General features: G+C 40.7%; 1 protein-coding gene across 8 annotated transcripts in view; it reads left to right on the top strand.

The window, feature by feature from the left end:
- ebf1b (EBF transcription factor 1b) overlaps positions 1-23,219 on the top strand; it is a 264,404-nt gene that overhangs the window by 195,686 nt on the left and 45,499 nt on the right. For 4 of the 8 annotated variants that reach the window (XM_087301781.1, XM_087301779.1, XM_087301780.1 and 1 more), the window contains exons 12-14: positions 6,761-6,826; positions 16,190-16,367; positions 16,505-16,684. In XM_087301781.1, coding sequence (XP_087157907.1) covers positions 6,761-6,826; positions 16,190-16,367; positions 16,505-16,684 — 424 coding nt within the window. The remainder of the gene's footprint in view (positions 1-6,760; positions 6,827-16,189; positions 16,368-16,504; positions 16,685-23,219) is intronic. The other 4 variants (XR_015520545.1, XR_015520544.1, XR_015520541.1 and 1 more) reach the window with 1 other exon arrangement.

Genomic DNA, 23,219 nt, shown 5'->3' with positions numbered 1-23,219 from the left:
CCCTCGCGGTGGCTCATACGCACAATCAGACTCGGTTACGTGATTCAGTTCGCGAAACGGCCCCCCTGTCTTGCGAGAGGAGATTGCTGCTCTCCTGGCGAAGGGTGCAATCGAGCCGGTTCCTCCAGCCGAGATGAAGAGTGGGTTTTACAGCCCATACTTCATCGTACCCAAAAAGAGCGATGGGTCACGACCAATCCTAGATCTGCGTGTTTTGAACCGCTGTCTGCACAAGCTGCCATTCAGAATGCTGACGCAGAGGCGCATTCTCCAATGCGTTCGTCCTCGGGATTGGTTTGCAGCCATAGACCTGAAGGACGTGTATTTCCATGTCTCCATTCTTCCACGCCACCGCCAATTTCTGCGGTTTGTGTTCGAGGGTCGAGCGTGGCAGTACAAGGTCCTCCCCTTCGGGCTCTCTCTGTCTCCGTGGGTCTTCACCAAACTCGCGGAGGGTGCCTTAGCGCCCCTTCGGTTCGCGGGCATCCGCATACTCAATTATCTCAACGACTGGCTGATTTTAGCTCACTCGCGGGAGCAATTGATTGTGCACAGGGACAAGGTGCTTCGGCATCTCCGCCTACTGGGGCTTCAGGTCAACCGAGAAAAGAGCAAACTCGCCCCCGTGAAGAGGATCTCTTTTCTCGGGATGGAGCTAAACTCGATCACCATGGTAGCGTATCTCTCCGAGGAACGCGCTCGCCTGTTGCTGAACTGTCTGAGAGAGCTCGACAGCAAACTAGTGGTCCCACTGAAGTTCTTTCAGAGGCTCCTGGGGCATATGGCATCCGCAGCCGCCGTCACGCCGCTCGGATTGCTCCATATGAGACCACTTCAACACTGGCTTCACGATCGGGTCCCAAGACACGCATGGCACGCGGGCACACACCGAGTCTCTGTTACTGCGCTGTGTCGCCGCGCCCTCAGCCCTTGGAACGACCCCTCGTTCCTACAGGCCGGTGTGCCTCTTGGACAGGTGTCCAGCCATGTTGTTGTTTCAACAGATGCTTCCAACACGGGTTGGGGGGTCGTGTGTCGCGGGCATGTGGCTGCGGGCCTGTGGAAGGGTGCCCAGTTGCATTGGCATATCAATCGCCTAGAGCTGTCGGCAGTGTTCCTCGCTCTCCACCGCTTTTTACCGGTGCTGGAGCGGCAACACGTGCTGGTCAGGACGGACAATATGGCGGCGGCGGCGTATGTCAACCGCATGGGGGGTATACGCTCTCGCCGCATGTCTCAGCTCGCCCGCCGTCTGCTCCTCTGGAGTCACCCACGGCAAAAATCGCTGCGCGCCATTCACGTTCCAGGCACGCTCAATCGTGCAGCCGATGCGCTCTCACGACAGCTGTTACGCCCTGGAGAATGGAGACTCCACCCCGAGTCTGTTCAGCTGATATGAGCGCGATTCGGGGAGGCCCAGATCGATCTGTTTGCTTCCCCCGAGAACGCTCATTGCCAGTTGTTTTTTTCCCTGACCGAGGGCTTTCTCGGCACGGATGCACTGGCCCACAGCTGGCCTCAGGGCATGCGCAAGTATGCGTTTCCCCCAGTGAGCCTGCTCGCGCAGTTACTGTGCAAGGTCAGGGAGGACGAGGAACAGGTTCTGCTAGTTGTGCCCCTTTGGCCCAAACGGACCTGGATATCAGAGCTCTCACTCCTCGCGACGGCCTTCCCCTGGCGGATCCCTTTGAGAGAGGACCTACTTTCTCAGGGACAGGGCACAATCTGGCACCCTCGCCCCGATCTTTGAAACCTCCATGTGTGGTCCTTAGACGCGAGGAAGACTTAGGAATTAATCCATCTCGCCCCCCTCTCATGCCCTCTTGGGACACCCCCTCGTTCTCACAAGTTTGCGAGCCGATCCCTTTGAGCCTCTCGAATCAGTATCTCTAAGATTTCTGTCCCTGAAGACAGCTCTGCTGGTTGCGTTGGCCTCCATCAAGAGGGTCGGGGACCTGGAGGCATTTTCGGTCAGTGACTCGTGCCTGGAATTCGGGCCGGATTACTCTCACGTCATCCTGAGACCCCGCCCGGGTTATGTGCCCAAGGTTCCTACCACCCCCTTTAGAGATCAGGTAGTGAACCTGCAAGTGCTGCCCCCGGAGGAGGCAGACCCAGCCCTTTCTTTACTTTGTCCAGTTCGCGCTCTGCGCATTTATGTGGACCGTACTCAGAATTTTAGATCATCTGAGCAGCTCTTTGTCCGTCATGGCGGTCGGCAGCAGGGAAGTGCCGTATCGAAACAAAGATTATCCCACTGGATTGTGGATGCCATTTCACTCGCTTATTCGAGTCGAGGTCAGCCGTGTCCCCCGGGAGTGCGTGCACACTCCACTCGGAGCGTTAAATCCTCTTGGGGGCGTGCACGCGGCGCCTCTCTAACAGACATCTGTAGAGTGGAGACAATCTGCGAGTGGAGCCGGTTTCCTCAAGGGTATTAGGTAACCCTTTGGTGATTGAGGAAACAACTCGCTAGGGTGTTGAGACACGCTTGCTGCGCCATTTTCCCTAACACGGAGATACGTGCGCCCTTTTATCTGTCAGTAAAGTTCCCCGTCAGGTGAGCCCTGCAGATTCCTCCATGGCCCCCGGCACTGACTCAGCGGAGGAGTCACTTGCTGGCCCACTACGTTGTAGGTCTGCCCGCTAGTCAGCCCGTGTTTTGGGTATAGGTGCCTGCTATGCGTGATCCCCACTAGGCGATCCCATATGCTTATTCCGCCACAGTTAAGTCCCCCCCCCTGGGCGGACCCGTGTCTTCCCTCTCCGCTAACCACTCTTTTGCTATGCGTACTCCCCCTTTTTAGGGCTAGTCCATATGTAATCCTGCCATCTATCCCCCCTTGGGTAACGGATGGTCTCCGCAGCGTCCTCCCTATCGGGATTGCACGCTTCCCAACGTACTGTTGTATATTCCTAGAATTATCTAGATGCTCACGACTTCCTAAAAAATATATCTAAATCCGTAAGACTTCTGTTGAAGTAGGATAAATTAGGGCCAGGGACACGTTGGAGGACCGCGCCTCCCATGATGTGGGTGCGTCACGCTTGCTTGACTATCCCTTCATCGGGGGCGTTGGTAAGGTGCAGTTATTATGGCGCTTTCCATACTTCTCCCATTCGTGGATTTCAATCAATCCACTTTATGGCACTGAAGTTCCCCAACCGAAGGGGAACGTTCGAGGTTACAGAAGTAACCCTTCGTTCCCCGAGGAGGGGAACGGAAGTGCCATACTCTGTCGCCATAATGACTGTCCCTTAGCTGTTTGAAAGTCTCTTCAGCTTAAAAGGATGGCGTCTGCTCGCTTCAGGTGTGCTTATATGCTGGGATAATTGGCGATGCAGCAGACCTGCGCAAGCTTACGCTGCCAATTCATTTTCATTTATTGGCCCGTTCAATACTCTCCAGACAAGCAGCTTCTGATCCGAATCTCCCATTCGTGGATTTCAATCAATCCACTTTATGGCACTTCCGTTCCCCTCCTCGGGGAACGAAGGGTTACTTCTGTAACCTCGAACGTTCATCAGACGGTGGATTCGAACTGAGTTCATGAATGACAGTGTCAAAACATGTTGCCATGTGCTTTAAGAGCTACGCCACTCACGCTGCCGATGTCCTCCCTCTTTAGCTTTGTTGTCTCTGCCGATCAAACGGGCAGAAATCACTCAACTAGCTCATTCAAACGACAAACTTGCAAATAACACAGTTTTTTGCTGGTCAACCTCTGATAGCCGCACCTCCAATTCACATTCTGTTCAAAGTTTCTCTTTTTGCTTGCTTTTGCTATTGCTTTTTTGTTTGGTTTTGCCAAGGTAGAGTCATTAGCATATTCATACGGGGGAGGAGGCAGTTAGGGGTTTTGCACTCGTGCATGTGTGCTTAGTTTCACTTTAATTTGGATGTACAAAGAGAATATGTGTGGGATTCCGCATACACAGTGTTTCATACACCAGAATCTTTTACTGCATATGCACATTTACAGCTTTGTGCGTACACAAAGTTTTAGTATGATTTCAATGCAAATCTTCGTACATAAGGCCCCGGGTGAGGTGTCAGCAAACATTGGGTTAGATTTTTTTAAATACAATATGTTAAAATATCCTGAACTTTTAAGTTGGAGGGTCTTTAGGGGAGCATGGCAACCAGAGGTGATCCATCATAGTGACATCAGCAATCCAGCAGTACCTCCAGACAGGTCAGTGGTAAAAGTTTATGCCGGGCAGACTTTATTACTGCCCCACGCCAATAATTGAGTCACAGACTCACTAGTCTGATACCCGGGTCTTTCCAGAATCTGTCTAGCACTCTCCACTCCTCCGTGACCACTACAACATGTGCTTAAAATACAGACTGGGTCAATGATTATGGAGATCTTGGGATCTAAGGAGAACATACTATAATAAATGTAGATTTCAATCAAATTATAATGTCTTTTTGCAAGTCTCCCTGGTTCCAGTTGCCTTAATTAACGCAGCCTAACAATCTTTTAGAGAATTTAGATTTCAAAATCTATTTTAAAGTTTTTTGAGTGTCTAGGTATGTGGTTATCCTACATTTTATTTATTAGTTGTATTTAATCTATAGGCTTATTTGTTTGGCCACTTATTGAAATTAACACTTATGGTTTGTTCAATGTTACATTTAAAGGTTTAGGACACCCTGGAAAACTTTTTTTTTTATATTAACAGATTTGTCTGTGTTGAGCTTCAGTTAAGACAATGTTAGCACCTGTCAGCTTTAATTGTGGGGAAAACTGGTTAATTTTGAGCTTTTGTCAGCTAATTTCAGCTTCCGGGTTTAAAATGATTTTTGGGGCGGGATCAAAATCGGCGACGTAGCGCAGTACTGCAAGTGCAATGATGACGCGTCGGTTTCTCATTATTATTCATAGCGGAGTTTTCTTATCCTATGAGAAGAGCCGGCTGCTTAATTATTCATGAGAGAACGTGCTTTCCGAAGGCAGACCTGCCAGTTTCAAGCAAGCTGTGAGACACAGACCAACGGCACGTTGCCGTTCATGAAGGCTCGTATGTGTTTGTTTCCATGATCCACGGGGCTTGTTGCATGTTTTTTCGCCGCGAATCCTGTCAGGGCCGATCATACAGCAAAGCTGTGTGTGTGCTGCAAGCATTTTTGTGGGTTCGTTCACATTCAGACACATCGACGTGCTGCTGTGTTTGCCTCTATATTACCAGCAGGGCTAATGGTTAAAATAGGCACGTCAGGAGACCTGCTGCACTGAGTCTGCATTCAAGATCTATAATTTAGACACGGGGATCGAGGGAGAATCCTCATTTATAATGTTTACATGAACACACTTATCTTTATAATGATATAAATTGTGTTTATGTGTATATGAAATTACAAATAACAAATGTAACAGGGCATTAAATTACTGTTTATTTCTTTGCATTTTAACTTTGTGAACTATAAACTCATGCGTCTCCTCACGGTTTGTGTCTCAGTTTGTGAGCTAACTGTCAACAACAGTTATTCGCTCCCCTTTTCCCCTGCTGGCCATGCCCACTCCTGCCCGATGCTCGCGGAGCTCCACGCCCATTAATCATGCACTGCAAAAAATGCTTTTCTTGCTTAGATTTTTTGTCTTGTTTCTAGTCTAAATATCTAAAATTTCTTATATCAAGAGGCATTTTCTAGACAAGCAAAACATACTGTCTTGTTTTGAGAAATAATATGCCAATAATAAGTGAGTTTTTCCTTAAAACAAGCAAAATAATCTGCCAATGGGGTAAGCAAAATAATCTTGTTTTTTCTTTTGACGTAAGATTATTTAGCCCCCCCCCCCCTTGAATTCTGTTTTCTTTTTATTAAATATTTCGCACATTATGTTTAACAGAGCAATGATATTTCACATTATATCTAATACTTTTTTTTTCTGGAAAAAGTCCAGAAATTAGTTTTATTTCAGCTAGAAAAAAAAGCAGTTTTAAATTTTTTTTAACACAATTTTAAGGACAATATTATTAGCCCCTTTAAGCTATATTTTTTGATAGTCTACTTACAATGACTTGCCTAATTACCCTAATCAGCCTAGTTAACCTAATCAACATAGTTAAGCCTTTAAATGTCATTTTAAGCTGTATAGAAGTGTCTTGAAAATATATATAGTCAAATGTTATTTACTGTCATCATGGCAAAGATAAAATAAATCAATTAGTAGAAATGAATTATTAAAACTATTATGTTTAGAAATGTGTTGAAAAAATCTCTCTCTTAAACAGAAATTGGGGGAAAAAAACAGGTGGCTAATAATTCAGGGGGGCTAATAATTCTGACTTTAACTGTATATAATGTATAATGTATCGAAGAGGAGAGATGTTCAAGTAGCTACTGGGTTGACTTAGGATCACATCTATTCATTAACTCTACCTTTAGCAGTAGCCTCTAGCTGCCTACATGTCAGCATTGCCTTTAAACAATCATAACATAGTATTTTTGCTCAGAAAAGAGCATGCTAATTATTTCTCATTGGCAAGAACACATAAATTTAATCTTTGATGTACCACCATCACAGCATCTCTTAAAAAGTGTTGACTCTGTAAAGTTGTAGTTGCACTACAAAAACACTGTAGATTATTGTCCTTCATCAACACAAAGCAAATGTTTGCTGAAATATTGCCTTTTTTACCCTGACAGAGACAATCTATTGGACAGACATCTAGTCTGTGTGTTCCACTTGGCTGTGATTACTGATGTCATTAAAATAATTTTACTATACTTTCTTTTTTTTGCATATAGGAGGTGATTTTGAAAAGAGCAGCAGATCTGGTGGAATCGCTTTATGGGATGCCTCATAATAACCAGGTGAGGAAAAGTTTTGTTTCTCAGTTTTTTCGCTAACACATTGTGAAAAAATGTATGGTTGTTTCTCTCATTGTTTGGCCCTGAGACCTAAAGAAACACTCTTAAAGGTATTTTTCAACCTGTTGGTGACTAATATTATTACTATTAATTTCCTGCAGTGCACATTTTATGTTAAGATTTATATTACCATTACTAGACATGTGTGGTGTGCTTATATCATTATCATATATGAGATAGAAAAGTGTGATTACTTTGTTTTTGTCTTGTTTTGTTTTACCTTCACATCTAGACAGTCAAGTCAAACCATTTTTTTCTGTAACACTTTATATAATGTAGTTTGTTTCAAAGCAGCTTTATAGAGAAAATGGACAATACTAGAAAATCAGGATGGAAGATTCAAAATCAGGAAAAATGTTTCAAGCGTTTGTACATCTTACATTTAATTAAAGAACATTTTCACGATTAGGAAATAATTCTGATATGACTGTGGAACAAAATTAAATTTTGTACACAGAAAAAAACACATTACAGAATATTGAAGAAAAGGTACAGATTAGACAGATGAGTCTCCTTATTGATCCAGTAGGCTAGCCTAAACACATGCTGGTAACCTACTAAGACTGGCAGCACTGAACAAAACATTTGGCCAGAGAAGCCCTTCATTTTCCTTCATTTTCTTCTGGAGCTGCTCATTGGCGAAGTTGCTCTTCAGTGTTCAGTGTTTTGGCAGTGTTTTCATCAGTAAAATTTGCATCACTCTGAACTGAAGTAAACTGAACTTCAACTGTGATAACTAAACTGAAGCAGTTTCAATTTAACAGAACTCCATCTGTGTTCACTGCTTTGACACATTATACAAAATCTATGTAAGTAATTGACTCAAATATTAAACCCTCAAAACAAGTACATAAAAGATAATTCACAAGAGGATCTACCAAGATAATAAAGGATCGTACAGGTGCCCACTTTTGTCTCAGTCCCATAAGCCCTAAGCTTAAATTTAAGTTGAGTTCACACTGCATGATTTTAGGCTTGATTTTTATATGCTAACAAATAAAAGGTAAATAATTTTTGTTCACGTTAATACAACATGAGTTGTCAAAGACACAATCTAAGAGAATTACTGACAAAATCATCCTGTGTGAAATTAGTTCTGACTGAAAACATCTGAGAATGACCTTCAGCCAATGAGTGAACTTTCACTCCATGCAGGACAGTGGCGAGTTTGGGGAGGAGTTAAGACCACAAACTCAAAATAAATAAGCATTGCAATGCAATTAAACAGAAACAGAGAAGAAACATTTTTATGCAGCAGCTAATTGCAAATTTAATTATTGATTCCAACTTGTTTCTTCTCTCATTGTAAATGCTCAGTCACTGCTGCTTGCATTCTCCAACCATATAATCATTGATCATTAATATATATTTTTCTCTTTTTGCCCTTTTACTGAAAATCAGCTTACAGACCACTTGAATTACTACTATTTATTTATTTATTTATTTATGCAGTGTATCATATTATCGGTATTTGCGTATCCCTTCTCACGTGTTTGTGAGCCAGACAGTAGTAATGCAGTTTGTAAGCTTTTGTCACTGGTCCATCATGCAGTGTGAACACAGCAGCAACTAAATGCTCCCCCAGATAGTCATGTTGTGCGAAAACAATGAAGATCTGACAATTTTGAAATTCATAGTGTGAACTTGGCACTAGCCCTCCTCATCTGCATGTCTACTTTACTCCTCAGTTCTCTGTTACCAGCTAAGGGTTAGGTCATGCTTAATGATTAGACAGACTTTTGGGTAACACTTTCTAAGAAGTTTGTGCTTATAATGAATTTATAATTATTTATAATCAGTCAAAACTATGCTATAAATATATCTTTAAAGCCACAACAATCATTATGCTGTATTATAAGGACAGTTACAGCTACATTTATAATAGTGTTACACTTATTAGCATTTCAATTTTCAATACACGTTTTTAACAAATTATACTTGATTTATAAGTATTAGTTAGTAAATCATGATTGTATAATAAAGAATTAGTCTGCAATGTTAAATTAAATTCAGTCTGTTAAATAAAAGAATGGTGTTATATGGTTAAAGCCTGTTGTTGCCTTATTAATACTTGTAGTAAGTCATTATTCAGGTGAGATTATCAACCTTTATTAATTAATTAATTAATTAATATTTATTGATGGTTTTATTGATAGTTTTATTTCTTTATTTTTTATTACTTTTCAATAAAAACAAAGTACACAGAGCAGGTTTATTCATTCATTCATTCACTTTTTTCGGCTTAGTCCCTTTATAATTCTGGGCTTCCCACAGCAAAATCAACCACCAACTTTTCCAGTAGGTGTTTTACTTAGCGGATGCCCTTCCAGCTGCAACCTATCACTGGAAAACATCCATACACACTAGAGATGCGCGGATGGGTTATTATTTCATCCGCAACCGCATCACAAAACTCATCATCCGTCCGCCATCCATCCGCACTAACATTTTCGTCCAAATTTTAAAACCGCACCCGCCCGCCATCTGCTGACTGAGCTCTTTATTTGAATGGCTTATTCCTTTTTATTATTAAATGAATGTTTCTTTATTGATTATTAGAAAATAGAGAATGACTTTAATGACATGCAGTTAATTCAAACGTGCAAGTCAATGCAGCATTAATTGATGCTTTGAAGTGACGCTAAACAATACGAGGACGTGTCGTTTCACTTGATTCAATTCCTCGGTCCTTGAGTCTTTTTCTTGCGTCCTTCCCTCGCATCCTATAGGGGTGGAAAGACGAGGAAAGAAAGCAAGGAAAGGAAACGAGGATACACAAATAAGAAATGAGAAGCACCCCTATAAAGCTCTCAGAATATCAGCAGTGAACTCCGTCTCCAATTGGTGCACAGGGAGAAAAATAAATAAATAGCCTAAATTAAACGCATTGTACTGTACAATTTTTTTTTTACAATTATTGTAGCCTAATAGAAAACGCATTTTGACACATCATTTCAACATTCAGACGAGAGCGCCTGGCCTCAATGCGCCCTGCTGCGCTGAAGGAGCGCTCGCTCGCAGCACTTGTTGCTGGAATGCATAGAATTCTCTTGGCAAGGAGCTGTAGTCGTGGGAAGGACTGGCCTTGTTTCTCCTAAAAGGAAAGTAGATTTTCCTCTGCTGTTCCGTCTATACGGAAGTTTGTAAAGGAATACTTCTGTACTTCATCCAGAATTAGTGTATCTGATTCCTCCTCTCATTCTGTAAAGTCAGTCCTAGGCTTTTTCGTTGGTGCGCCAGCTATGTGTACAAAAACAGTACAACCGCCCACCACCCGCCCGAATTTAATTCAAATTTTATTTTTCGTCACGTCATCCGCCCGATCCGCGGTTTATCCGCGGATTCCGCGGCTGTAACCGCCATTCGCGCATCTCTAATACACACTCATTCACACACACACTATGGAAAATTAGCTTATACAATTCACCTATACTGGCGACGTTGTGGCGCAGTAGGGAGTGCTATCACCTCACAGTAAGAAGGTCGCTAGTTTGAGCCTCAGCTGTGTCAGTTGGCGTTTTTGTATGGAATATGCATGTTCTCCCCATGCTCGCGTGGGTTTCCTCCAGGTGCTCCGGTTTCCCCACAGTCCAAAGACATGCGGTACAGGTGAATTGGGTAGGCTAAATTGTCCGTAGTGTATGAGTGTAAATGAGTGTGTATGGATGTTTCCCAGAGATGGGTTGCAGCTGGAAGGGCATCCGCTGCGTAAAACTTATGCTGGAAAAGTTGGCGGTTTAATCCGCTGTGGCGACCCCAGATTAATAAAGGGACTAATATGAAGATAGAATGAATGAATGAATTCACGTGTACCACATGTTTTTGGACTTTTTCCGGGAAAATGGAGCACCTGGAGGAAACCCAAGTCAACACTGGGTGAATATACAAACTCTTCAAAGAAATGTCAACTGACCCATCCAGGGCTCGAATCAGCGAGCTTCAGGCTGTGAAGCGATTGTGCTACAAAAAAAAGTACAAAACAAAAGCTGAGATTGCTTGGAATCAGAAATATTAGCACCCTTTGAATTTTTTATTTATTTTTTTTTTTTCCAAAAAGGTGTTTGTAACGGGGAGCCGGACACGGAGGGATCCATTTGCAGTATATTTATTAAACACAGTTCAAACACAATCATACAATACGCACTTACGTGCAAACTCACACCAGTAGTATTCAGTATGGGTCTAAGGGCTGGCGGCTGGCTGTCAAGGAGTAATATAGAAGGCATGGATCAGTTGCAGGCGGCGTGGATCAGAGTCAGAATACAAGCAAGGTTCGGGGCAGGCAGAAGGCAACACAAGGGCAGTAACAGTCCAGGTAATACACGGGAGATCAGGCCAGGAGATAACGCTCAATAATGTCAGACAGGGCAGAACAAGACTTCGCAACGGACTGAGTGTGTGTGCTGCTTATATGTGTGAGCGTGGGTCGTTATCGGGATGTGCTGCAGGTGTGTGTGCTTATCAGTTTAAGTCGATCATGTAATTCTTAGAAGTCCGGAGATGGTGGCTTCTGCTGGCCAGCGAGGGGAATGACTGGGACAAAGTCGGTGACAGAGCCCCCCTCCTGCGAACGGCTCCTGAAGTGAGAGGAATTGCGATGCCGGGGTCTTCCACGGGGACGAGGGGCCGGCATTTCCGGATGTTGCAGGTGAAACTCACTTAACAGAGTTGGGTCGAGAATATGCTTTCGGTTGATCCAAGATTGTTCCTCCGGGTCGTACCCCTCCCAATCAATCAGGTACTGCAGTTGTCCCCCCCGGAGTCTGGATCTCAGGATCTCGTGGATCTGGTAAGCCTCCTTTCCATCGACAATGACTGGCGGGGGACCGGCTGCCACCTCCCTATCCACCTCGGCTGGACCAACAGCAGGCTTGAGCAGGGAGACATGGAACGTGGGAGAGATACGATAATGGTTAGGCAGGATTAAGCGGTAGGACACTGGAGAAATCTGGCGTTTAATTTGGAAAGGACTAAGTTTTCGACAGGGAAGTCTAAGGCGGAGATCTCGGGTGGATAGCCAAACCCATTGGCCTGGAGAGTATGTAGGACTAGGCCACCGATGACGGTCTGCTTGTTCCTTGAAGTGTCTGACAGCGTGGGACAGGTGACTATGTGCCGCATTTCAGACCTCCTCGCACTTCTTAAACCACAAGTCTACGGCTGGGAGTTCTGAGGGTTCTCGACACCATGGAAACAGGAGGGTTCAAAGCCTAGTACGCACTGAAAGGGGGTTAGACCAGTGGATGGTTTTCTCAAAGAATTCTGTGCATATTCAGTCCACATTAGAAATTTACTCCATTCTTCCTGGTTGTTATGGCAATACGTACATAGGAAACGTCCAATCTCCTGATTGAGACGTTCAGTTTGGCCGTTGGATTGGAGATGGTAACCGGAAGAGAGACTGACATTGACCTGGAGGTTCTTGATAAAAGCTGACCATAAGCGGGAGGTAAATTGGGGGCCTCTGTCTGACACAATGTCCTCTGGTAAGCCATAGAAGCGGAAAACATACTCGCACAGCAATTCAGCTGTTTCCAGGGCTGTGGGTAACTTGGGGATGGCGATTAGTCTACAGGATTTGGAAAATCTGTCAATGACGGTAAGTATGGTGGTATGGCCTTGGGACAAGGGAAGATCGGTGATAAAGTCTATGGCGATATGGGACCAGGGATGACGTGGGATCTCTAGGGGTTGCAGCAGACCAGCGGGATGAAGACGGGAGTGTTTGTTCATCTGGCACAAGGAACAATTCTTGACCACCTTGATCACATCCTTATTTATGGAGGACCACCAGTATCGGTTCTGAATCAACTCAAGTGTGGCAGTACTTCCTAGGTGCCCGGAACTGGGATTGGTATGGACCTCAGTAATGAGTTTCTCTTTTTTAGGGACGGGGGAACGAAGAACTTATTGTCAGGGCAAGCCGGAGGTGTGGGATTTTGAGACGAGGCTTGAATTATTTCGGTATCAATGTCCCCCCGAATGGGGGCTAAAATCAGGGAGTCCTTTAGGACAGACTGGACATCTTCAACCAATGCCTCTTCATCCGTTAAGCGGGAAAGGGCGTCAGCCTTAATGTTCTTGGAACCAGGGATATAAGTGACAATGAAATCGAATCGAGTAAAGAATAATGCCCACCGTGCTTGTCTGAGGTTTAGTCTCTTGGCCGATCGGATGTATTCTAGGTTCTTATGATCTGTGATAACTGTAAATGGGTGTCTGGCTCCCTCTAGCCAGTGTCTCCACTCCTCCATAGCACACTTCATGGCTAGGAGCTCACGGTTTCCTACATCATAGTTCCTCTCAGCAGGATTGAGTTTACGTGAGTAAAAAGCACAGGGATGGAGTTTGTTGTACACCTTAAATTTTTGGGAAAGTACGGCTCCGATGCCTGTGTTAGAGGCATCGATCTCGAGAGTGAAAGGCAGATTGGGGTCAGGGTAACAAAGGATTGGTGCTGAGGAGAAGCGAGACTTTAGATGATTGAAGGACCGTGTTGCGTCTTCGCACCAACTCAGTCGGGCATTGCCTGCTTTGACCATGGCGGTGAGGGGAGTGGCTACAGTACTGAAATTTTGAATGAATCTGTGTTAGAAATTCGCAAAGCCAAGAAAACGTTGTAGTTGTCTGATGGTGTCGGGTTTGGGCCAGTTAGTGACGGTGTCAACCTTCTTCTGGTCCATTGCCACGCCCTCAGAACTGATTATGTAGCCTAGGAATGAAATACAGGTCTGATGAAACACACATTTAGATAACTTGGCATATAACTGGTGGTTAATTAGATGTTTTAAGACCACTCTGACGTGGTTAACATGCTCTTGTAAGGAGTTTGAGTAAATCAGGATGTCGTCGATGTAGACAATGACCCATTGGTTCAACATGTCTCTGAACACTTCGTTAATGAAAGCCTGGAAGACGGAAGGACTGTTTGCTTGGCCGAAGGGCATAATCAGATATTCATAGTGGCCATTTACAGTAGAGAACCCGGTCTTCCATTCATCTCCTTGTTTGATTCGAATGAGACTATAAGCGCTGCGAAGATCTAACTTAGTGAAATACTGGGCTAAGCGTAACTGTTCAAGGGCTGCAGCGACTAATGGCAGGGGATAGTGGTACTTAACAGTAATCTCATTCAAACCTCTGTAGTCGATGCAAGGGCGTAAGCTTCTATCTTTCTTTTCAAGGAAGAAAAAGCCAGCTGAAGTGGGTGACGTCGACAGATGGATAAATCCTTTTTCCAATTCCTCCTTGATGTAAGCATTCATAGTTTCAGTCTCAGTCTGGGAAAGAGGAAAGATTCTCCCACGAGGGGGCGTTGTACCAGGTAATAATTCAATGGCGCAATCGTACTCACAATGAGGAGGAAGTTTATTGTTTTTTTCTTGTTAAATGCTTCGGAAAGGTCTCTGTATACTTCGGGGCCTTGACTCATCTCAGGATCTTCAGGACAGGTAATAATAGTGTTGATCTGGACAGGAACAACAGATTGCAAGCATTTTTCCAAGCAATATTTACTCCACTTGATAATCTCACCAGTTTTCCAGGATATTTAAGGGTCATGTGCAGAAACAATAATTTTTCTTCATGGAGAGAGCCTGTTTGAACAGAGAGTTGTAGAGTGCGGTAGGTTACGTTTCCATCCCCTAGATTGCGTCCGTCTATCGCAGTGATTGCTATGGGGGAATCACAAGAGATTAATGGAATGGAGTTGTTGCTGGCAAATGTATAATCCATGAAATTGCCTGCAGCTCCTGAATCGACCATAGCTAGCGTATGAATCGTTACCTCTCCATAATTCAGACAGACGGGTATATTCAAGGTGTGACTAGGTTTGGAAAACACCGAGGTAGCACTCACTGATAATGTCTTGGAGGGTGGTTTGTGGGGACACTGGAACTTGGTATGACCCAAAAGACCGCAATACAGGCATAAGTTATTCTTTAGTCTTCTCTCTCGTTCTTCTCTTGATAACTGGTTTCTACCCAGTTGCATGGGCTCAATAGGGCATGGAGTTGCAGAGTTCTTAAGGGTTACAGGATAAGGGGAAACAGAACGATGTTGTCTTCGAGAACTAAGTAAATTATCTAACCTGATAGAGGACATTTTTACAGTATATCCTATATCATATTTTCTTCTGAAGAAAGTCTTATTTTTTTATTTTGGCTAGAATAAAAGCAGTTTTTATTTAAAAAAACATTTTAAGGTTAATATTATTAGCCCCTTTAAGCAATATTTTATTCGATAGTCTACAGAAAAATCATCATAATACAATGACTTGTCTAATTACCCTAACCTACCTAGGCCACCTAATTAACCTAGCTAAGCCTTTAAATGTCACTTTAAGCTGAATACTGTTATCTTAAAAAGTATTTACCAACATGTTATGTCTTCATGGCAAAGATAAAATAAATCAGTCATTAGAAATTAGTTGGTAAAACCATTGTTTAGTGATTTGTTAAAAAATATATTATCTTCGTTAAACAGAAAATTACAATAAAGAAAGAAAAGACATGGTATTAATGAAAAAAAGCAAGCTTGTGTGTAAAAGAATCCATGGGCTCAGGGTGATTGAAATATATTAAGATATTGAAGAAATGGGATCCAAGTGTTGGTAAAGATGGATATATTTTTATGTGTTAATGTATTTTTTCTAATTCTATAAGGAGATTGGTCCAATGGTTAATATGAATGCAAATTTTAGTTTTCCAGTTTATTAAAACAGTTTTCTTGGAAATAGTGAAGAGAAATTTGTGTTTTTTTTTTTTTTTTGCTTGCTATAAAGAATGTCAGATTCTGTGGTGTTACAAAATAAGCAAAGTGATAGATCATTGATGGCCTTAATTAAAGTGAAAACAGGATTCAAATTTTCCACATGGAAATGTTAAGAAACTGCATCATAATATCAAACGTACATTTACTTATGTTTGAATAGACATTAAAATGTAAATAGGGACATAATTTCAGTGTGTCATTTTGATGTTTTATCAATTTTCATTTATTTATTTATTTATTTTTATTGCAAACAATTTCAAATGGTTACTTATCATGTCAGTGAAATCAAATGCTTATTGGTTCTCACCTGGTTCATCATTTATAAAGGTTTGTAACTGTATTTTGACTCACAACAAGTATTCGACAAAGTAGCTCCTATCAACAATACTGTATGTCATATGGTTTATATACATAGATAGACAGACAGACTTTTTTAAAAAAATCAGACTATGGTCATAGTTTGAAAACACCCACATATGCTGTGTTACGTTTAAAGATGATAGATACATTTAAAAAGATAATTTCTTTCCTAAGGAAATCATTCTTAAAAGAGCGGCAGACATTGCTGAGGCCCTGTATAATGTGCCACGAAGCCACAACCAGCTCACTGGTCTCACTAACAGCTCTGTCCATACAAGCATGATGGGAGGTAATTCCTTTACTGGGCAGCTTGCCGTGAATGTCTCAGAATCATCTCAAGGTGGAAACCAGGGTGAGACATGTTTTTTCTTGTTTGCTTTTCCTCCTCATACACTCATATATACTTGAACAAGTATGCTGTAAAGAAATTGTTAAGTGGAGTAAAGCCAAATTATGCCACACTAATTTAAAGTATTCTTTATCTTGAAGGTTTCGGTCGTAACACAAGTAGTGTATCACCACATGGCTATGTACCCAGTTCAACCCCTCAGCAGAGCAGTTACAGTACAGTATCTACTAGCATGAATGGCTATGGTAACAGTGGCATGACCAACCTGACTGGCTCCCCAAACTTCTTGAATGGCTCTGCTGCCAATTCACCCTACGCAAGTGAGTTTTCAATAAGTGATCACTACACACTTCACACTTCTTTATTTCTTTAGGGAAAAATTTCATAAAATCATAATTTACTCACCCTTCACGTATACCTAATTATTTAGGTTATATTCTTGTGTTTCTTCTGATATAAATTCTTGTGTACTTTCTAGCACCCTATTTGCTAGTAATATTTTTCCTACTATGGAAGTCAATGGATGCCATTATAACAAGCATTCCTCAAAATATCCTATTTTGTGTTATCAGAAAAAAAAAAGATTTTTTTATATCAAAAATTTTAAATGTAAATAAAATACAATCTTTGGGAACTGTTATTTTCAAGCAGGAAATTCAACAAATTATAATTCTAATTCATATGCTCTAGCATGCCTTTTTTCCAAACAAACTTCAGTCTTTGATGTACACTCATTCCACGAAGGTTAGCATGGGTCTTTGGGTGTAATAGAATTCTTAACTTCTTAATTGTTCATGCTCTACAATTAACTAGACAAGTGCATTTGAGCCAGGTAATCCCCTGATGACTCTGGTCTTTTTGACAAAAATTGACTTCATCTGCTTCTGTCAGATTTTGGTCTGTGAATTAAATGGTGTTAATTAAATTAATAAAATAAGGAGCAACACTGAAGTGGTAACAGTTGAGTCAAAGGGCTTAATACAAAGTTCTGTCACAAAACTGTTATGGGTGCATGCAGGCTGATAGGTCCTATACATTCAGCATAGTCCAGATGATTGGTAATGGGTTAGTTTTTTTTAGAGCAGATTAGAAATGGAAGAGATAGAAAAAAAGGTTTAGTATTCTTACCTTTATAAAAGCCTTATATAAAGTCTGTCTATTTTTCTGCTTATTTTTCACCTTTATTTTTTAGTTTACGAAAAGGTAACTCTAAGGTTTTGTTCCCTTTCGGGAACTCTATGCTGCGTCTCTTTAGGAGACACAATGGGATACCATCCCTCTCTTATAACCTTCTGAAGCACAGGTGTAATCAATCCAATGTAATTGGCGGGACGCAACGTGCGTGTGGCGTCAGACCGAAGGTATAAAAGGCCCACACTCACAGTGAACTTCAGCTTATACCTCTCGAACGGAGCGCACCAGGTATGAAAAAGTATGGCAACGCGACACAGCGTCTCGTTCCCTTAGGGAACCATGGTTACATTCGTAACCTGACGCGTTCCCTTTCGGGAACTCTACGCTGCATCTCTTTAGGAGACACAATAGGAACGCTATCCCAAACACGCCATAGTTTTACATGCCGTGTATGAGTTCTCCTATATTGCTAGGACACTGGAACCCGGAGTAGGGTCCAGGTCCAACTGATAAAACCTTACAAAGGTATGCGGGGTAGACCACCCAGCTGCATTGCAGATGCCAGTCAGGTACTGGCCAGAACGAAAGGCTTTCGAAGCCGCCATACTCCTGGTTGAGGAGACACAAGCGTGCCGTAGGTTTGCGCTTGACATTGGTGGGGACTGGGGACGAGTCACCCCCGCCAAGAATGAATATTGTTTATATATATATATATATATATATATATATATATATATATATATATATATATATATATTTATATATATATATATATTGCTATTTATTATTTACCTGCTATTAAAATGTATTATTAAGTAATCCTCTCTTCTCACAATTTATTAAGTTAAATTAAATAGTCATGCGTGTAGCCAAGGGGGGTCAGGTGGTTTGAAAGACCAAAAGTTGGATTATTATTATTATGTTTGAATTTATCTTATTATTCAAATGGACAAATTTTCACTGAGGAAGGTTAAATGTGCTGGCCAGTTTGTTATTTGCCTTTAGGCTTCAGTTTTTAATTTAAATCAAGTTTTAACAGATTTCCCAAAGAAAATTATGATAAAAAATTGTATTTAAAAAATAAGTATATTTACATATTTGAAGAGTTTAGATGCAAAAACCTCTAAATGCCATTTCATATTTTCTTCTAAAATTAGCATTTTTCTCCAACTCCTGTGTGTGGACTCAGTGATTTTACTTTTATAGTGACAAATACGTTCTTTTCATTGCCTTTAAAGTGAAATTACTCAACATAAATATACAAGGCTGAGAAAATGCTCATTTTACATGGCATTTAGATGTTTTAGCATCTATATTGTACTTCATTACTTTATTCTAAGAATTTAAAGTCCTAATTTCTAGTTCAAAGTATTTATATTATTTATAAAACTGTAATAAAACCTACAGTTTAAATGTGTAAATAAAGCAATTTGACAAAATTGTAGGAAATAGTTTTGGTAAATCAAAAAGTGTAGTTGTTATAACTATCCAACAAGATTATCCAGCAAAAATTAGTTCTTAATATGTCACTAAAATGTAATATTTATACCTCAATTAAACAGAAAATCAGGTAAATAACTGCAAAAAGGTTCAGTTTTTCAGAAAACAAATAACCCCTTTCAATAAACTGGCTACAGGCCTGAAAGTGTCATGTTAAAATAATGTTTATTAACGGATAAAGAGAGAGTTTAATAAAGACTTTCGTTCATTTTTCATACAAATTAAACATGTCTCATAGTATTATTAAAAGATGGAGCACAGGCTGTAGTTTTTCTGTCAAATTGTTTCAACCAAAATTGGAGATGTTGCTCTAAGAGATTAGGAGAACTGGCAGGGTCATATACGTTTACATGTAGGTGTTTATTCTGCAGTTAGTTTTCAGGGAATATTGTTTACAGACTAACGTTAGTCTGTTTTAACGTTAGACTGAACGTAAAAGCGGTGAAAACACTAGCATAACGGCATTATCATGATGGACTCATTACGTAGCGTACTTGAGTTTATGTGACTTACGCTTTTCATTGGAAAAAGCTCTTTATATCCACCTCTTCTTGCTACCTCCATCCTCACTTGAGCGAGGCACACACTTCACACATCGGGAAATTCCCCCCGCGCAGTTGTTTTGGCGCTGTTTGTATCTGAAACTATGATCTGAAAGCAGCCACTCACATGACAGCAGGGAAAGGCACACCCAATCACAATGTACATATGTGTTTGGGGGTGGTGCGACTCGAGGAGAGAACAGAATTTAACCCTTTTGGCATGTCTAGGTTTATACTGACAGCGCAATGTTTTTAAGTGATTTAAATTATTGATGGGGACATTTCGGTAGTTTGTGGATATTGGTGGGGACACGTCCCCACCGTCCACCCTAAATCTACGCCCCTGAGCCATAAGCATGGAAAAGTCTAGGACACTACCAGAAAACATTCCAGTTTTTAACAAAGAGCTTTTTTCTTCACAACATGTTAATAACAATTTATTTAGAGCAAATAGTCTACTTAAACTTGCATGTCCTCTGTGGTAATTACAAAGCAGTCCAGAAACAATAATCTGCATTGTCGGTCAAGCAACCATCTCCGTCAGGCTACCACAAGACAAGACATTTTATGTTGATTCATTTGTAAAAATGTGTGACGGGTTTGTTTACTCTTTGTAAAAGAGGAAAATAGTAACAAATGGGGATGTATTTTATGATAAAAAGGAAAATTACAAATCCAACCGTAGCCACAACTACAAGATTGCAAGAATACTGCCTAACCTTTGATGAGTTTTGAGCTTAGTCCCTGTCATTATTCCAAATATTGAAGGTGATTTTTGATAATAACCAATTTTTTGGAGGCCACATTACAAGCATCTGTAAAATTGCATTTTTTGTTTACCTTAAAAGTATCATATCCACTACGTTCAATTTTTATTATGTACAATTTGTGATTATTAGAATGTCAAATTAATTGTAGGCAGTAGATCATTTTCATGGTGGCACATAAACTCTGAAACAGCCTTCATTCTCATTTGTGGCAGTTTAAATATAAAATAAAAACACATCTCTTTTCACTCGGAAACACAAACGTATATAGATAATTTTGAAAGAACCAGTAACAGACAAAGTCTGCGTTGATCCTATCAGCTAGTCTGAATACCTTCCTGGTTACCTACATGGTCCAGCCTTCAACATCCATACTGCAGCTCTGCATATGATGTTTTGCCAGAAGAGAACTGGTTGCCCTAATTGAACCGTTTCTATGATGGTTTGTTGTGGTTTGTTCTTCACTTCCATCAATTTGTAGAGTTTTGGTTCTTGGTGCTGTTGCTTGCTTGATAGGGGCTGGTGGATATGCACTTCGGATAAGTTGGTCTTCAGTGAATAATTTTTTTCATTATTTAATTTTATTCTGTCCGCCTGCAATAAAATAATTTTGTAACTTGGACACACAGTGTATGTCCAAGGCATACATAATATAATACACTAGTATTATATTATAATATAATCTCATGTACGCAGATTGACGACTGGAAGTCTGGGAACTTTGAATGCTTTAGATGGTCAAGAACCACCTATGATGCTAAATGATTGACAGATTAACTAACTATTCAGCAAATTTTATTTTATGCCAATTCATGTTTGGTTGTAAAATGTTTGCATAACTTTTTTTACAGTTTTGTAAAATGTCTTATTTATATGACTATTTTAAGGTTTTATTACTGCCATTAGAAAAAAAGGATATGGACAGTAAGTATATATGCATCAGCATGCTTGCTGATATCATGCCAGTTCAAGCATTTATGCAGTGTATCATAATTCTATTTAACCCATAATTCTATTACTCACCCTTGTACAAAGGTGAGCACTTCATTGACAGCCATGTCAATGTGATGCATCTTGAGAATATCTAAAAAAATGGACACAAGAGTATATGTCCAACCACTGTGTCAGCATCTGTTTTTACATCATCTGTTGCAAAGACATGATGTAAGGGGGTCGATCAAAATTAGATCTGTAAAGAAAATATTTTGACATACCTGTCAGTAAACAAATTTAAACATCTCTTTTAGATTATAGTTAAGGGGATAGTTCTGCCCAAATGGAAAACTATGTTAACATTACTCCTTTACATTCTTTATTCTTTTCCAACTTCAGTCTACTTCTTCTGCTAATCACAAATGAATGGTTAACGTTTTCAGCTTCCTTTAAAATGTCTCCTTTTGTGAAGAAGTCCTATGCAAAAAACTGAGGGGCAGAAAACCAGTGTCGTTGAGAAAGATCCTCAACACTGCCATCACGTAAAGGGTAGACTTGCAATGATCTGATGCCAAGTGAAATAAAAAGAGAGTGTGTCATAAGGCATCAAACGATTATCATCAATGCATGTTTCATAGAATGCTAACTTAAGTTAAATTATTTACTGTTTATTTTAACCTAAAGAGATGCAGGCACAGATTCAATTATTAAATACCATTTAGAAGCAAAAACAAAATTGCTAAACAAAGGATATTATTTTTTAACTAGAAGAAGCACTGTTGTTGTTTTAGCATTAATGGCACCAGTTAAAGTGGAAGTGAAGCAGTCTGTGTCAGGTCATGGAAGTGCATGACAGAGTAGTTTATTTATTTATTTATTTATTGCCACAAAAGCTTTTCTAGCACCAGCTCTGCAATGCACTTTCAAAACAAAACAGACCAAAGACGGGTTAAAAACAGGCTTGAACTGCAATGCTAACACACTGTGCTCATAAAAGAGATTTCAAACAGTGTATACAATCATTATAAGATTAGAAACGGTGAAGCTGTGTGATGTTGAAAACATGTGAGGTGCGATGCTATCACGATGTGCTCACAGAAGCGATCCTTAAATTTTAAGTTGCTAGTAAATAATTTGATTAACAGAGTTTGATCACAATGACTAATAATTAAAAGAAGTATTTCAAGCAGAGCAATAAATGCTAAGAACTACAAACAGCCAGGCAACAGCTTCAGAAGCAGGCAGTAGCAATCGATCAGCCAGCAGCAATCAACCAGCAATAGCATAATATAAGACCATGTAATCATAGTTTTAGCAATGTTCAGCAATCCCAGTTTTAACTTATTTCATCACTCTTTTTGCTTTGACATACTACCTGAATCAGGGCTTATCAGGGGTCACCACAATGTTACAGGGGTCAACTGCCAATTATCTTGGAATACGTTTTTTGCAGCAGATGCTCTTGCAGCTGCAACCCAGCACTGAGTACACTAAATGGTGACCTTCCTAAGATTCTTGCAGTGAGGTGCTATCCAATCTGCTTCCAACTACATGGCACAGGTGGTTGCAGACTTATAAGCAACTAATGAGCTTGCTCTTCAAAATTTAAAAACCTCAGTGTTGATGTTAACAATTTAATACATCAACAAAGGTAACCACCTGTTACTGGGGTGACATGTATGTCATGTTTGCAGCTGTAATGTGCTATATTCCAGGGAGCAAATCTGTGAATATACTGGCAGAAGCAAGTATCATGACTTGCTCTGCACTAATAGGCAATGTAGCAGTAGTGTAGCAGATCTTGGTCAACAAGACCAAACACATAAACACTGCCTCATACATATTCATTACAACACTAAGCGTAGAACACTTACAAGTGTTCAGACATAGCCAGACATATTATATATATATATATATATATATATATATATATATATATATATATATATATATATATTTGTGTAAAGCATCTGTTTTGT

The sequence above is a fragment of the Danio rerio genome, chromosome 21 (genome assembly GCF_052040795.2).
Source record: "Danio rerio strain M-AB ecotype USA chromosome 21, GRCz13ab, whole genome shotgun sequence".
In the NCBI taxonomy this organism is placed as follows: domain Eukaryota; kingdom Metazoa; phylum Chordata; class Actinopteri; order Cypriniformes; family Danionidae; genus Danio; species Danio rerio.
Note: the sequence above shows the minus strand (reverse complement) of the source record. Positions and strands in the feature narration are given on the sequence as shown.